Below are 15,364 nucleotides of genomic sequence, written 5' to 3' on the forward strand. Positions count from 1 at the left end.
AGCCCCCACTCCATCTCCCTCGCTGCTCCTCGTTGCTCTGCCCCGTTTCCACACACCCCACCCTCCCCCAGCCACATCCACATTCCCCCGCTCTGCATTAAGCCCATCTTGTCTCGTTGCCTCTCTGATCCCTGGAGCATTGCTCTGCAGGAGCTCCTCCGACCAGCGCAAGCCCTGCTGGTCCCCAGTCACCCTCTCCACGCTCCGCACGTGGGAAGCCGAGTGTCAGCAGAAGAGTGGGAGTATCATCCTGCATGCGGTGGAGAGCAAGAGGGAAAGAAAGTAAGAAGTGAGCATGTTTGAAATGCAGAGTGGAAAAACAATGTGAAAATGAAAAGAGATGAAACGAGATGAGGGGAGGAGAATAAAGGCAGGGAAAAAACTGGAATTGGAAATGCAGGGTGGCACAGGGAATAAGTGAGCGAATGGGAGAGGAAGAGAGAGAGTAAGAGGGAAGGGAGGGAGGCGAACAACACTGCAGACACTCATCCGCTGTCACTGCTCCGCAGCCAGAGGACAGAGGCAGCACCGGCGTCAGCAGGCTACGATGGAGGAGGACGGCTGCACTATCCGTCTGCGGCTCGCTCCCCACCACTGACCCCTTCTCTCTGGGAACATCCCGCCAAGTTAGCGGAGGAAACTACCGCCTCTGTCCTTCACGAGATCACAAGTTCTGGAGCTCAACTTCTGCAGGACCGCCGTTCACACCCTTCGCAGTAATTTCTCCCACTGTACACGCCCACACTCCTCATCACAGCCTCTCCTTCAAACCGAAGCCCGCTGCACTTTCCCGTCGCCTCCCGGACTCGTGTGTTTGTGTTGTTCTTCATCACTGCTGCTTGCTGGCCTTTCGAGCTGAGTGGATTTACTTTTCTCCTGTGGTGGACCATGGGGCAGGGGTGGCGGGGCGCAGGAGGGACCCCCGGGAAAAGGACAGGGGGGAGCTGGTACCTTTTGGTGACATTGCTTCTCTGTGGTTTCTGGAAGGCTCACTCGCAGACAGACGATGGGAAGTCTGTATACTTCTGGGAAACAGGTACTGCTAACCCACTAATTACATGTTGAATTTAAGCTCTGTATTTACATATCGGCCGTTCATGAAAGGGTGTGATGAATTGTTGTGTGCAGATATGTGAAATCCCACACTCCCTGCTCATTATTTGCGGAAAATATGTGTCAAGGACCGGAGCAGGAAACAAAAACAAGGGTTTTAGGAATTGTTTTCCCGCTCAACTTAACCGCAGTGATAGACAAAGCTTCTGGATGCCACATAAATCTGCTATGGGAGTTATCAGACTCCATGCAGCTGAACTTCAAGGAACGCACGCAGATGAAAGATGACCCAGAAATCTACATTAGAGCCGTCTCCTCGTGCAGAATAGCATGTGGCACGCAGGGCAAGCTGTGATCCATTTTTGAGTGGATTACACTCATCTCCCGGAGTCTCAGGTGATGCACCATTATTGAAATGTTGGTGCTGTGAGCTACAGCTTGGAGATGACTGATGGGTACTTCTTCCCACAATGCTGTGTGGTGGAGAGTCCGGATGGTTTTTGATTGCATTGGCGACTTTCTCTGCACATGCTTGTTGGTTTTACAGTGAAGACATGAACGGCTGCTGCTACTTTCACTTGTCTAGAGAGCCAGATGCACTAAATATTTACATTATTAGTGTTTTAACTGCATTTTTAAATGCCTAAATTAAACATTAATGAATGTTTTATCGACCCTGAAACCGACGGCTGCTTGTATTTCAACTTTCCACCACATAGGGTTGGTTTTCTCAATGTTAGCCCAACTCAAAGCCCGCATGTCCTGCCCTGCCTTGCTAAGCAACAGTCCCCAGATGACATATCCCGCGTCTCTCCTCGGCGGTTGTGCATCCTTAAAGAGGATGTAGCTGAGTAAGGAGATTAAAGGAGCAGGGATTTAACAACCCAGGAACGACAGCCCAGGGAACTAAGTTGGAAAAAGAGGAAGGAAGAGTGAGCACTGCAGGCAGAGAAAGTGGGAGAGAGAGGGTACCTTAACCCACATCCACCCTGCCGTTAGGTCATAATGATTATGCCTCTCTCCCACGCTACACCACCTCTCTGTGCTCCCACACTGGAAAGCTCTAGGCTCTGTGCTTTGAAATGTAATCCAGTGTTGGGACTGTGTTCACCTCTTTGCAAATAAAAGGTAGCGCATCGATTCCAGCCCGGGAGTTTTTCTCTCTGTGCCTCTCTCGGTTTGACAATTGCCTGCAGAGTATTAAAATCACACAGGGCAATTTGCTGCTTAGAATCCCATTGCTTTTCATCAAAATGTGATTATGTTTGTGCAGCATTTGCATACTTCCTCTACGCCAAAGGAGGCTTGTTTAAGAGGAAGGAGGGAAAAATGTGATGTTTATGCACATCTTTAGAGGGTGCAGTGGAGGAAATTCTCGTGGCAAGATATGCTCTGATGTTTTGCATATTGATGAGTTTAGCTGAAATACTACCCCCTGTCTTGAAAACTGTGGGGAATTGGGCCCTGGTTCTGCTTTTATTGCTTTCTGTGAAAATATGATGCATCTGTTTTGGAAAGTGAGACAGGTCAGTGCCGCCTTTTTGCTATTCAAATGAGGCTGATGGAGACAAGAGGCTCGCAAGGGATTTCTTTTTTCTGAAGGAATAAAAAAAAGAGAAACACGAGGCTGGAAGTAGCGATGATGAAAGTAATGATGATGATGATGATGATGTTAATGGCGCGCCGCAGTTCTTCCGGGGGCCTTGCTGGGAGTTCCTCGCATTCAGATTCTCGCACCATTTTTCTTCGTGTCACTTCCTGACAGTCGGTCTCTGTCGCTGCACCTCCTCCTCTGCATCTAATTGCATATTGCCGTTTCTCTCCCACTGTCATATTCTCCAGATAACGAAACAGGGGAATATGATGAAATTTGAAAGAAACCTTTTCTGTTGGCCGTGCTTACACCGTCACACCAGGATGTCAGTGGATCTAATAAGTACTGCTGTGTGCTACCAAGTTAGATCTCAAAAACTGGAAAGTTCACTTGTTTCAGTAAGTTCAGGTCAAAATGTGAAATTTAGATTCACTACACATTCATTCACCTTCTGTGTAGCTTAGAGCATTTAATAGGGAAATGTTGTGGCCAACACAGCGTTGGCGAAGACTGCAGACTTGACAGTTTTCCCTTTCACCGTCACCGACACTCCAGAGGAAGGGTAAGCCGCACAACTCCATCGCTAATGAAGCTGGCTCTTTAAAATGATATATCTCAGCCGGCATATTGTTAGAAAATCTAGTGGATGAATTAAGCATGATGGGGGAAAAAAGGTGCACAAGCCACAGTTATGGCTGCAGCCTTTCACAATGTGAAGACTGCAGCTGGAGCTTCAAGACTGCCTCACACAGACACATCCAGGAAATTGGCTCCAACTGTCACAGCCCTTATTCTGGAGTTGGGTCACCCTGAGCCGGAGAAAGTGTCGGATGTTTGTGATGAGGAGAAAATGTTGCTCATCTGAACTTTCCCTTTTCCTTTGTATTTTATTTGGAAATCAAGATCAGAAACTAAAGAGAAAATGGCGTGGCACAGAATATAATTTGTGTGAGGAGGTCCAGTGTGATGTTTATGAAGTTAATTTCCTGTTCAAAGTCAGCCATCTTTAGAGCACTAACTGCTTCCTGTTGCTGGTGAGCTCCTATGAATATGCTGCCCACAATCCCAAAAGTACCAATAACTGATTAAATGGCCGTCGTGTCTCTGTGTTTGGCTAAAACTCGCCAGATCAAATTCCAGTTGAAAACCTGTAGAGCATTTTCAAGAGAAGACTGAACAGCAAAGCCAGTGGAGGCAAACTAAAGCCTGTAAGGAAGTCATGTTTGGACTTCCTTACAGAGTATTTATTAAAATGTTTAAGTTTCACGTCATGTTATAAAAACACACCTGGAGTGTTGCCTTGATTCTTTCGTACCCGTTTGAGAAATCCTTGAATGTCCTGTGGAAACCATTCATCTGATCACACCGAGCGCCACTTCCACACTCAGCTCCTTCAGACTAGCCAGCAGCAATTAGCACCTTGTGGGACTGCGCGTCAGCTGAGCTCATTATACGAGCTACTTCTCAGTAAAATGCTGCTAAAAATGAACATTGTTAAAGGGCCAATACAGGAGTGATGTGGCGATGACTTCCTGAAGGAAATTGAAGGAGCTTCTTAAAGAGACAGAGGCCCAATTTCCAGGTGTCGAGTTTCTTTTCAGTCATGTTTGTTTTATACAGTATTTTTATAACAATGGAAGGTAACTTAGTTACTTGATTGTGCTATAAATTGGTGCAATGTGCCTGAAAAATATGGCTGTGGCAACAATGAAGAGCCCACTGCACTGAACCCTGTTGGAAACCTCCTGGTTATTCCACCAAATGCTGATTTCTGAGTTAAAACTTTAATGTTGTTGTTTCTAAATGAACATGAACTTGTTTTCTTTGCTTTGTTTGAGGTTTGAACACTGTGTCTTTTTTTATTTTGACCATTTCTCATTTTATATATTTTATAATAAATACAAAATATTTGCTTGGTATTTTCTGGACATGTTGTCAGTAGTTCATAGACTAAAAGAACAAAGTTCATTTTACCTGTAAAGAGTTAAATCAGAGAAATTGATCATTTTATGTTTTTCCAGAGCTGTATGCAATGCTTCCCCTTTACCAACACAACACTGATTCAGGTTAATTGCCTCCATGCCATGCTGCACTGACGCAGTAACTCATGCAGAAGTACTACAGAGTGGATATACTTTATAGTACCTCAAACTTTCACCACGCTGTATCAGAGTGCAATATTCTAATTTAAAGAAACTGCCAGTTTACCTGTGACCCACAATTAACAAAACTCTGTAATTAGCCTATAAATAAGCCTAATTAGTGAGATGTATCTCGGTTCTGCTTTGTAGTAAATCCACATACGGCACACGGATCATCTGTCGTTTCTGATGCTGATGCTTTATTAGACTCTGCTGCGATTAGTTTGTCTTGAGCCAGATGGGAATTCCTGACGACTCAAACCTGGCAAAGCAATTACAGCGCTTGTCTCTGGCGAATTGGAGCAAACATTTTGTGTTGAACCTCTGAGTTTGGTTATTTCCCCTTCAGGGTGCAACTGAGGCTTAAAACATAACTGCCCCTTCATGAAACCGGCTGGCCTCATCATCAGCAGGTGACTTTTCACCTGCCGGGTCGACCCGCCTTCTGATCTGCTGGCTCTTTGTCGTTACTCACCCTTCTGGAAAGCAGGCTCGTAATCTTTCTTGGGATTGGGATTATCGGTTTTCCAGATTATGCATGAGTCACCTCCAGTCCAATTCCACCTCCCGTCTTCGTCCATTAGATCACTCTTCAGCACGTGTCTTGCTAATTTTTGGCCTGTTGAGTCACCTGCTCTTACAAATTACTTTTTTTTCTATGTGAATGGATGAAAGTCTAAACGTTTGGTAAACTGTAATCCTGACACAAATTCAGGATTACAGTTTGTGTAATCCTGAATTTGGTTCTGCTCTGGTTCTGCTCTGTGAGTGTAACATGGCTGTCACAGCGTTTAGCGATGCACCGATATCAAACTCTGGGCCGAGATCCGATACCAATATTGTTGTTTTTGGTCAATAACCAACTGAGATCATCGACTCCTCTGTCGTCATCTGGGGCCAAATATCAGAACCAGGGACCCAAGCAGGCTCAACAGCCTGATACAAGGGACTGGTTCTGTTCTGGTTCTGTTCTGGTTCCTTTCTGGTTTTGTTCTGGTTCTGTTCTGATTCCGTTCTGATTCCGTTCTGGTTCTGTTCTGGTTCTATTCTGATTCCGTTCTGGTTTTGTTCTGGTTCCGTTCTGGTTCTGTTCTGGTTCTATTCTGGTTCCGTTCTGATTCCGTTCTGGTTTTGTTCTGGTTCTGTTCTGGTTCTGCTCTGATTCCGTTCTTGTTCTGGTTCCTTTCTGGTTTTGTTCTGGTTCCGTTCTGGTTCCGTTCTGGTTCTGTTCTGGTTCCGTTCTGGTTCTGTTCTGGTTCCGTTCTGGTTCTGTTCTGGTTCTGTTCTGGTTTTGTTCTGCTTCCATTCTGTTCTGGTTTTGTTCTGCTTCCATTCTGTTCTGGTTCTGTTCTGGTTCCGTTCTGGTTCTGTTCTGGTTCTGTTCTGGTTCCGTTCTGGTTCTGTTCTCGTTTTGTTCTGGTTCTGTTCTGGTTCTGTTCTGATTCCGTTCTGGTTCTGTTCTGGTTCCGTTCTAGTTCTGTTCTGGTTCCATTCTGGTTCTGTTCTGGTTCTGTTCTGATTCCGTTCTGATTCCGTTCTGGTTTTGTTCTGGTTTTGTTCTGGTTCCATTCTGGTTCTGTTCTGATTCCGTTCTGGTTCTGTTCTGGTTCTGTTCTGGTTCTATTCTGATTCCGTTCTGGTTTTGTTCTGGTTCCGTTCTGGTTTTTTTCTGGTTCCATTCTGGTTCTGTTCTGGTTCCGTTCTGATTCCGTTCTGGTTCTGTTCTCGTTTTGTTCTGGTTCTGTTCTGGTTCTGTTCTGATTCCGTTCTGGTTCTGTTCTGGTTCCGTTCTAGTTCTGTTCTGGTTCCATTCTGGTTCTGTTCTGGTTCTGTTCTGGTTCTGTTCTGGTTCCGTTCTGGTTCTGTTCTCGTTTTGTTCTGGTTCTGTTCTGGTTCTGTTCTGATTCCGTTCTGGTTCTGTTCTGGTTCCGTTCTAGTTCTGTTCTGGTTCCATTCTGGTTCTGTTCTGGTTCTGTTCTGGTTCCGTTCTGGTTCTGTTCTGATTCCGTTCTGGTTCTGTTCTGGTTCTATTCTGATTCCGTTCTGGTTTTGTTCTGGTTCCGTTCTGGTTTTTTTCTGGTTCCATTCTGGTTCTGTTCTGGTTCCGTTCTGATTCCGTTCTGGTTCTGTTCTCGTTTTGTTCTGGTTCCATTCTGGTTCTGTTCTGGTTATGACCTCTGGAGTTGATCGCTCAAAGAAGGATTCTTTATAAAAATCAATAAGCTTATGGCCCAAACTGATCGTCCTCCTCATGAGACTCTCTTGGGAAAACAAAGCGTCTTCAGTCAGAGGCTTCTTCTGATTTGCTGTAATACAAACTTCTACGGGAGATCTTTCCTGCCAACAACCATCACTTTCTACAGTAGCTCCTTGAAGAATCTGAATTAACAAGCTACAACAGCATTTACTTTCTGTTTGGGATCAATAAAGTATTTTTGAATTTGATTAATTGTTTTTAAGTTTAAAGATCAGAATAACTTCCATAAAAGCAAAGCTACCAAATTGTAATACGCTCTGGCTGAGAAACAGAAATAAACAGCATGCAAACCGTGATTTATGAGGTTTAATAATAATTTTGTTTCCTGAAATGTGTCTGGGTTTTTTCCTGTATTTCCTTCCCTCCAGTTTATTTGTGGGTCTCAGTCAATCTCCCGGTGTTTTGCTGGCCTGTTGTGTTTCTCCGGCGTGACGGTGAGCAGTGTGACGGTTAGCGCCGTCGCCCTCGCATCGAGAAAGTCCAGTAGGTAACGACGTCTGTTGTTTTCTGCACCACAAACTGGCTGCTGTGTGTCAGCGCGGCCGGCTGATGTCACTTTTAAAGGCGCGGGACCGGGCCGAGCGGGACTGACAGGCCATCGTTAGCCGAATGCATTCCTCCCTTCGCAGCGGCTCCAGCAGTGAAGGATGTCACAGGCGTGGAGGGTTGATAGCAGCTCTCACACAATCACCTTCTATTACGGCAGCCTCGCTGAAGAGGCCATCCAGGAAATTGAAGGAGAGCAGGTTTGACGGGTTCACAAGTTCAATACAGCACGGCAAGGTCATTATGTGGCAAAGTGCCTTGAGCCAAACTGATTGCTGTAAACAAACAGGCCAAACAAGCAGCGTTTACACAGAAAAGCTCTGAGATGAATGGATGCTTGAGTGTGGTATTGATCTCTGGTGGGTGCTTTGCACTAATTAAGGAGACTTTGTTTTTTCTAAGCTTTTGAATTCGGATGAAGCTGGATACTTGCATCAAACGCAAAGAAACTAATAACTTTTATTCTCACTGTCTGTTAACAAATCAGACTAAACTTTCCAAACTTTTAGCATTTGCCAATAAGATAAAAGTAGAAATAAACAAAAGTGAATATTGTGAATAGGCCTGAAGCAATAAGCAATCAATTAATCACATGATTAATTAAGATATGCCCAATAATTCCCATTTGCATGATTTATTGTTTTTATCTTTTTCTACCAGAACTGGATGACAAAAGTCTTCAGTCTGGTGTTTTGTTCTCAACTAGCCATTTATTTGAAGGGCGTATTTGTTTGTTTACAGAGATTTCATAATTTGTTTTATTTGTTATTTCTGTTGTTTTGTTTATTTATTTTGGATATTTAGAACGTCTTCCAGTTCCAGTGTTAAATGTTCTTTAGTATTTAATGTTTTTTGAATTTTGAGGATGTGTTCTTGCATTATTAAGATCATAATACTAGAAAATGGTCTAAAAAAAACCCCCAGATGTTTGGTGAGCTGGTTTTTCTTCTGTACAATGGCTGCTGGAAAAGACAAACATATTCTTGTCTTATCATTTAGAAACCCACTTCCTGCATTCTTGTTGGTTGTGCAGGAGGTTCCACTTTTGCCTTTCAAAGATGTACGGTTATGTAATTAAGCATCTGCTTGCAGCCATTTTCATGTGTGAGTGTAAGCTTTGAGTTGTGGGCATGGCCAGCGGCAGCTTATTGTATTTAAAGGGCCAAGACGCCCTAAAACAGCAGAAAGGAGCTCAGCTGATGACTGAAACCTCACTATCCAAGAATAATTTTGAGAAAAAATGTAATAAACATGTTTTGTATGGACAACAGACCAATCCTTACCTGTTAATAAGTCTGTTCCTGTACAGGATTCGTTTCACTGTGGATTATGACTCTCTTACAAGCCTCAGCCAACATCTTCACAAAGTATTTAGAGGCATTGTCTGCATGTTCTGCATGTAAATATGTGGTTTCAGCCACATAGGACACGGGTTTGTCCCAATCCTACTGCAGCATGTGCGTATGCATGAATTAGTGGTTCCTTCCTCTTTGTGCCTTTGAAATCCTTTTCCTTAAATAGCTGTGTGCTAATGCCTGCTTACCTGCCTTCTGCCAGACGGTTTCATTGAGCTCGCCCAACAGGCAGCGCAGCCGGAAAGTAACTGGCGTCATCCCAAATGAGAATGTCCCTTGGAGATTCCCCCGCCTCATTTTAGTAAGTGCACTGCAACGTGACCCTTTCTGACCCTAATTAACGTCGCACCTCAAGGCAAGCAAGAGTCTGCACTGTAATTGGCCAGATGCTGGTTAAAGTCCTTAGCAACAGGCCACAAATTTAGGCCATGCATATAAATTAAGAAAATTTCCTTGGGAATTTCCGTGGCGTTGTCAGCCGGTGGGTTTTATTCTAATTTGGCACGCCTGCTTTGTTTTTGTTTTCCTGTTTTAAGTTGGTCTGGAGTCGGAGCTGAAGCTTCGCACATGCTTCATGTCTGTGGTTGGTGTTTGCACTATTTTTACTCCCAGAGGAAAAGGAATGTGTGCGACTCGAGCGCTAGATCGCTGCCATTCGGTGTCACTGCTGCAGAAATAACACAGCTGGCCAAGAACATGACGTCGCACTTGGATTTAAAAGTGGGCAGAGCAAAAAAAAAAAAAAGTACGTCAGCTTTGACCCACACTGATCTATTTTGTGGCTTTGGAGATATTACTCTGCTTTGCCTCCACGCCAGACGACTGCCCTTTTTTTGAAATTGCCCATCCATCGTGCACAGAAAGATGCCAAAGAGATGCCGCAGTTTGTTTAATCTAAATGGCAGTGCTTACGATAAGACCTGGCTATTACTGATATAGGAAGGATGGCAGGATTAGAGATTACACTTCATCCAAAAAACTTTATTTAGACTCACATAAGAGGATTCCCACTGCCTTATTCCACAATATATTCCCGTGGCTCATAACAAATTTCAGATGCAGCACTCTCACTCGGCTACAGCTTTTTTTTCACACGGTCACAGCTTGAGTCAAGTAAGCAGATCAGTGGTAGATTTATGATGCAGGGATACTGTTGCTTCCTGATTATGATCCTTGAATCCATTCTGACACATGTTGCCATAAAACGGTTCTTTTAGCTGGGATTACAGTACTTTCAGTAAGTTTTCCTAAGAAATAATTTTGAGAACGAATCAATGCGTGGTTAACTTTCTCCTGAAGAACAGGAACCAAACGGAAAGCGTTGGAGCAATCTAGAGATGGCACACAGCTTCAGCTATTATCAGAGATCAGGCCCGAAGACTGAACCTTCAGAGCAACATAAAGACAGTTACAAAGTCAGCCTTCTATCGCCTGAACATCATTTCCGGGATTAGAGGACTTATGTCGAGGCGAGATCTAGAGAAACTCATCCATGTATTTATCTATAGATATATAGTTTTTAAATAAATCAATCCTCCAGCTGAAGCTGATCCAGACGCTGCTGCTGGTGTTCTGACTAAAACCAGGAACATGGAGACCATCAGCCCGGTTCTAAAGTCCCTCTACTGGCTCCCTGTGGCTCAGAGGATCAACCAAAACAGTACTGTTAGTTTATAAATCACTGAACCGTTTAGCACCACAATACAGTAAATGTCTACTGTCATTGTACCCAGAGTTGGTAGTAACTAGTTACATTTATGTGAGAAACTTTTTTGAAAATAAATGTACTTTTAGGAGTATTTTTACTACACTGTACTTTTTGCATTTTCTTGAGTAATTTTATTATGAAGTATTTCTGCATAATAAATGTATTTTCTGGATTTTCTACCAGCTGAATGAAAAACAAACATGTTTTAACCAAAAACTCAGTAAACAGAGGCACACCTGCTGTTTTTGTTAATGTTTCATAAGTTTTTTATTGAAAGAAACAGAAAAAAATCTTTTGCCTGATATATTGTTTTTAACTTATGTGAATTGTAATTTTTGTCCTTAAAATACCAAAATATCCACATAACTTTATATTTTGCTCCGTCTGATGATGTAATTTTTAAATACTAAATGATTGATAATTTGATCAGTTTCTCAGTACTTGAGTAAAATTTTTACAAATGCTTTTTTACTCTTACTTGAGTAATTTCTTGGACGGCTACTTTTTACTAAAATACGTTGAAGTACTGCTACTCTTACTTGAGTACGTCTTTGGTACTCTGCAGTATTCTGGTTCTGGTGTTCTCTGTGTCCCAGAACCAGAACCAAACATTCAGAAGCAGCATTCAGCTTCTGTGCATCACAAATCTGGAATAAACCTCCAGAAAACTGCAAAGATGCTGAAACAAGGATAAAAGTCCACCTTTGATTAGTAATAATCAAACGTTGATCAACATATTTGATGTGTATTAGTGATATTAATGGGTTTATTACTAGATGTAATGTCAGTTACTGGTTCCTCAATTGACTGCATGATTTTATGTTTTTATGACGTAAAGCATTTTAAACTGGCATGAAAAGAGCTGTAAAAATAAACTCGCCTTGATTAACACACATACAAAACTCCAAATCACTCTGAGAAAGGGGATAAAAGAAATAAAGCACGCCTAACAGTGCCACAAAATCAATCCAAAGAGCATTTGTTTTAATGAATTTACGCTTAATGTTTCGTTGCAAACGGACCCGAGTCGGGCCGAGCGCGGCCGCGGTCAGGGAGTGGCATTCACAACAGGCCCTTGACTCCCTGACAGTTCAACCGCCCGTCAGCTTCAGTGGGCTGAGAGAAATGGCGGTTTCATCGAATAAAGCAGTGACATTTAGCTGAAAGAGCCCCTGCTGCCTTCTCAGATGCTATTCTAATAAAGCTGGAGAGATTGAAGTAAATATCCTCCCGTCTGTCCTGCACTGCTTTATCTTCCTCTCTGACAGTCAGTCCGCTGTTTGCTCTGTTATGCCCATTTTCAATTAATTTTTTCTATCTATTTCTTTAAAAGGGCACCGTACATTAGGCAAGGCGGGTTTATTTGTATAGCGCCATTCGCAGACGAGGTAATTTAAAGTCCTTTGACGAAAATAAAAGGGTAGAGATATGAGAACTATATTAAAACTGAATATACATAAAAAAAACAATACTGGCGTTGACCCAGACTTTGGTTCTGTTTTAAAGTTGGTAATGAACTGATGTAGTTCATGATAATATTGTTTGATTAACTGTGGGGTTTAGTCTGATCTGGCTGAGTCATAATCAGAGCTAATATGGAACCAAAAACCTCATAATTTGGACAGTTTAAGTTATTGTAGCAGATTTTGTTTGAGTTTTGACAGAAATATGAAATGTGTTGTGATCAGCACATATATAGCTGGAGGTTTTGTTGTAGTTCAGTTTTTGAACCTGGAAATGAATAAATCATCCAGATGACACTTTCTGGATATCAAACGTCGAAAGTTTTCAACTTTTTGAAGTTTTCTGAATCTCAAAAGTCCAAAATTCAACTTTTGAAACTTTTTATTTCTGAGATCAGTCTCAACATTTCTGAGTTTTTTCTTGCAGGTTTTAGACTTTTAGAGCTCAGAAGCTTCCTTGTTTTATTTTAAAAGATTTCTAACATTTATGAAATTATTCTGAAATTTTTGAATCTACAATGGTCTGCATATACTGTTGTAAAAAATCTCTACTTATTGATGCTGCTTATGGACCTGTTGGCTTTATTGTTGCACAGGTAGAATCTAAAGGAAGTTAGAAAAGTGGAAGTTAAAACTCCTATTAAGTACTGCTTCAAAAGTTTTATAAACTTCCTATTATATTAGCCTAACTTTATAGGTATTTAATTTCTTATTTTGTTGTTGAACATCCCTACCGTTGCACACATAAACTCTTAGAACATGAGAAAATGTTTCATTTTATTCAGCTGCTGAGATTCTTCGGTTTGTTTCAATGTATTTGGCTACAGCTGCAGTTTTTACTCATTATGCCAGTCTATTCATAGTTTTGCTCTTGTGGCCCAAAGAGGTAAACTTCAACGGTCAGTACTTATTATTTATGCAGTGAAAGTCAAAAGGATAAATATTAAAACAGACGGAGTGCGCTTGTTGTTGAAACTGAAACGGCTCTCAAGCCTTCCTGCGCGGGAAGACGTCTCGGCTGTCGGTGCCAGGAAAGAGTCCAAGAGCTCGTTAGAAAGCATGGAGACGAAGCACTTAAGCACATTTAAGCCACGAACATCAGCGCTACAACCTGGAATTTGAAAGGAAGGAGCGGGTGATGGGGCAGACGCTGAGGGAGACGCTGCGAATTATCGGAGGGCATCAAATATCCATTTAGAGCCGTTCCATTACAGAGAGCGCTCCACGCTGAAATTTCAATTGCAGTATCAACACAATAAGGTAGAAATGTATAATTGTAGAGGTGGAGAGAGAAACGGAGCGGCTGACTAATGACCAGTGGCAAGTTGCCGGATTAAAGGGAGGGAGGCAGATGGCTCCAGGCCAAAGCAGGAGCTGCTCAGGCAGATTTAAATACCCCAGTCTGGACAGACACACTCACAGGTAACACAGGGCTGGAGAATATTACCCACCAGGGTTTCTACGTTTTCTGATTAATGCTTACTCATATTTAATACTCTGTTCTTTTGTTTTTGCAGTGTTTTGTTTATATTAGTTTTCCAGCTGATTTTTGTTGTGAATTGTCCCTAAACGACTAAACTGAATTATTATTTTTGACGTTCAGCACTTTGTTTCAGTTTGTGAGAACTTGCTTCATAAAAAAAGATGATGGTGAATTAATTACAGTCACATTCAGAAAATCACATGTCGATTTGTAAAAGTTGCCTAAGGAAACCATGCGATCAGTGAAATCTTTCCTTTCTTCATCCTCAACAAGCACAAGGTGACAGTGGAGAGGAACGACTCCCCTTTAACAGAAACAAATAAACTTCAGCAGAACCAGGCTTAGAAAGTTTTAATCTTGTATTTTTTTGCCTTACAGAGAAAATCTGAAAAAGTGTTTAACTTCAAACTTTTGCTTCTTGTGAAAACTTTAGGAGCCTTAAAGTTAGCATGTTAGCCTGGTTGATTGCAGCTTTCAGCTGGCTGGTGTTGGTTTAGTTATATTTTCCTCTAAAAGTTTTATAAAATCCACAAATGTGCTTATTTGTAGGGAATCTTCTGTAGAAAACGGTAATACCCAGAAAACAGCAGAGATGTTTATGCACTTGGTGGTGATGGCTTCATCTTATTTACAGTAGCTCTGATTTACATTTAGATGCTGTAAATAAGGACAGCCGACATTTCAATTATACACTCTCATGTCCCTTGGTTTGGTTTGCAAATTGCAGTTGACCTGCCAAAATTTACATGACGAAACCCGAATGACAAAATTTGAAATTGACACGAAGGAAACTGGATGCTTTCTTCCTGGAAATGTAACAGTAACCAAATATATGTGACTCACTATCACAGAAGAAATCTCTTTGGCTGTAGACGACCAGCACAGATTTTCCGATTTTCTGTTTTTGTACCTTAATAAGTTTTTGCAATAACCAGAACAAATCAAGTAACATTAAGAGTCAGAAACCCCTCAGTGGCACCAGTTGGCTCCAAACTTTCTTCAAACCAGATAAATGTGCACATTAATATAACCTTTTTGGCAAAGGTAGCTAAAAAGAGCTTATATTGGATATTTAGGTATTAAATATTCTTACTAAAACTCAAACAGTTTTCTGTTTTGCAGCACTTTGTTATTCTCCTGTCTTTTTAAGAGCAATTTTCTTAAAGGCACAGTAAAATCTCTGATTGGTCAGCAGCTTGAAGGAAGTTTCCCTTTTTCTCCTCAAATTAGTCTCAACTAACCACTAGCTGAGAATCATAAAAATGGCTCTGGGTGTTGAAAACATTTTGTTTAGGCGGTTTTCTGCTTTGTGAGAAAGAAAACAAATTTTAATGGTTCGTTTTCTATCTTTGCAGATCTTAATGAATCAGAACATGAATTGATCAAATTGGTTTTTACTTTTAGCTTTGTAAGTGAAAGGAAAAAAGTCCTCCAACTCTTTTCTGTTTCTTATTTCTGCATGATGCCTTCAGCTGATGCAGCAAAAGCCCAAATCACCAGTCCAACCCGCGGTGCATTGTGGGTAATAAAATCACTCACACCTGCAGAATACAGAAAGAACATCCCAAGCATCTGCTTTGTCAAAAATGCACGAGTCAAACAGGATGCACAGACTCCAGACACTTTTCAGTGAAATGACCACCTTTCAGTTTCATGTTTGCATGTATAAAGATCCCAGATTAACTTTTGTTTATGTGGTGGATTTTAGCGAAGAGAACCAAGTCATCACTCAACGCTTCCTCCTGCCGTTCCCAACGGGCATTT

The 15,364-nt window shown here is 41.9% G+C and overlaps 1 protein-coding gene across 1 annotated transcript in view; it reads left to right on the forward strand.

Moving 5' to 3' along the window:
• Positions 1-363: 363 nt before the first annotated feature.
• Positions 364-15,364, forward strand: part of thsd7ab (thrombospondin, type I, domain containing 7Ab) — a 198,339-nt gene continuing 183,338 nt past the window's right edge. Inside the window, exon 1 of the mRNA XM_088013650.1 lies at positions 364-1,036. Coding sequence (XP_087869776.1) covers positions 889-1,036 — 148 coding nt within the window. The 5' untranslated portion in view covers positions 364-888. The remainder of the gene's footprint in view (positions 1,037-15,364) is intronic.

Source organism: Poecilia mexicana, unplaced genomic scaffold (genome assembly GCF_051168715.1).
Source record: "Poecilia mexicana isolate PSO_F unplaced genomic scaffold, ASM5116871v1 scaffold_16, whole genome shotgun sequence".
Lineage (NCBI taxonomy): Eukaryota > Metazoa > Chordata > Actinopteri > Cyprinodontiformes > Poeciliidae > Poecilia > Poecilia mexicana.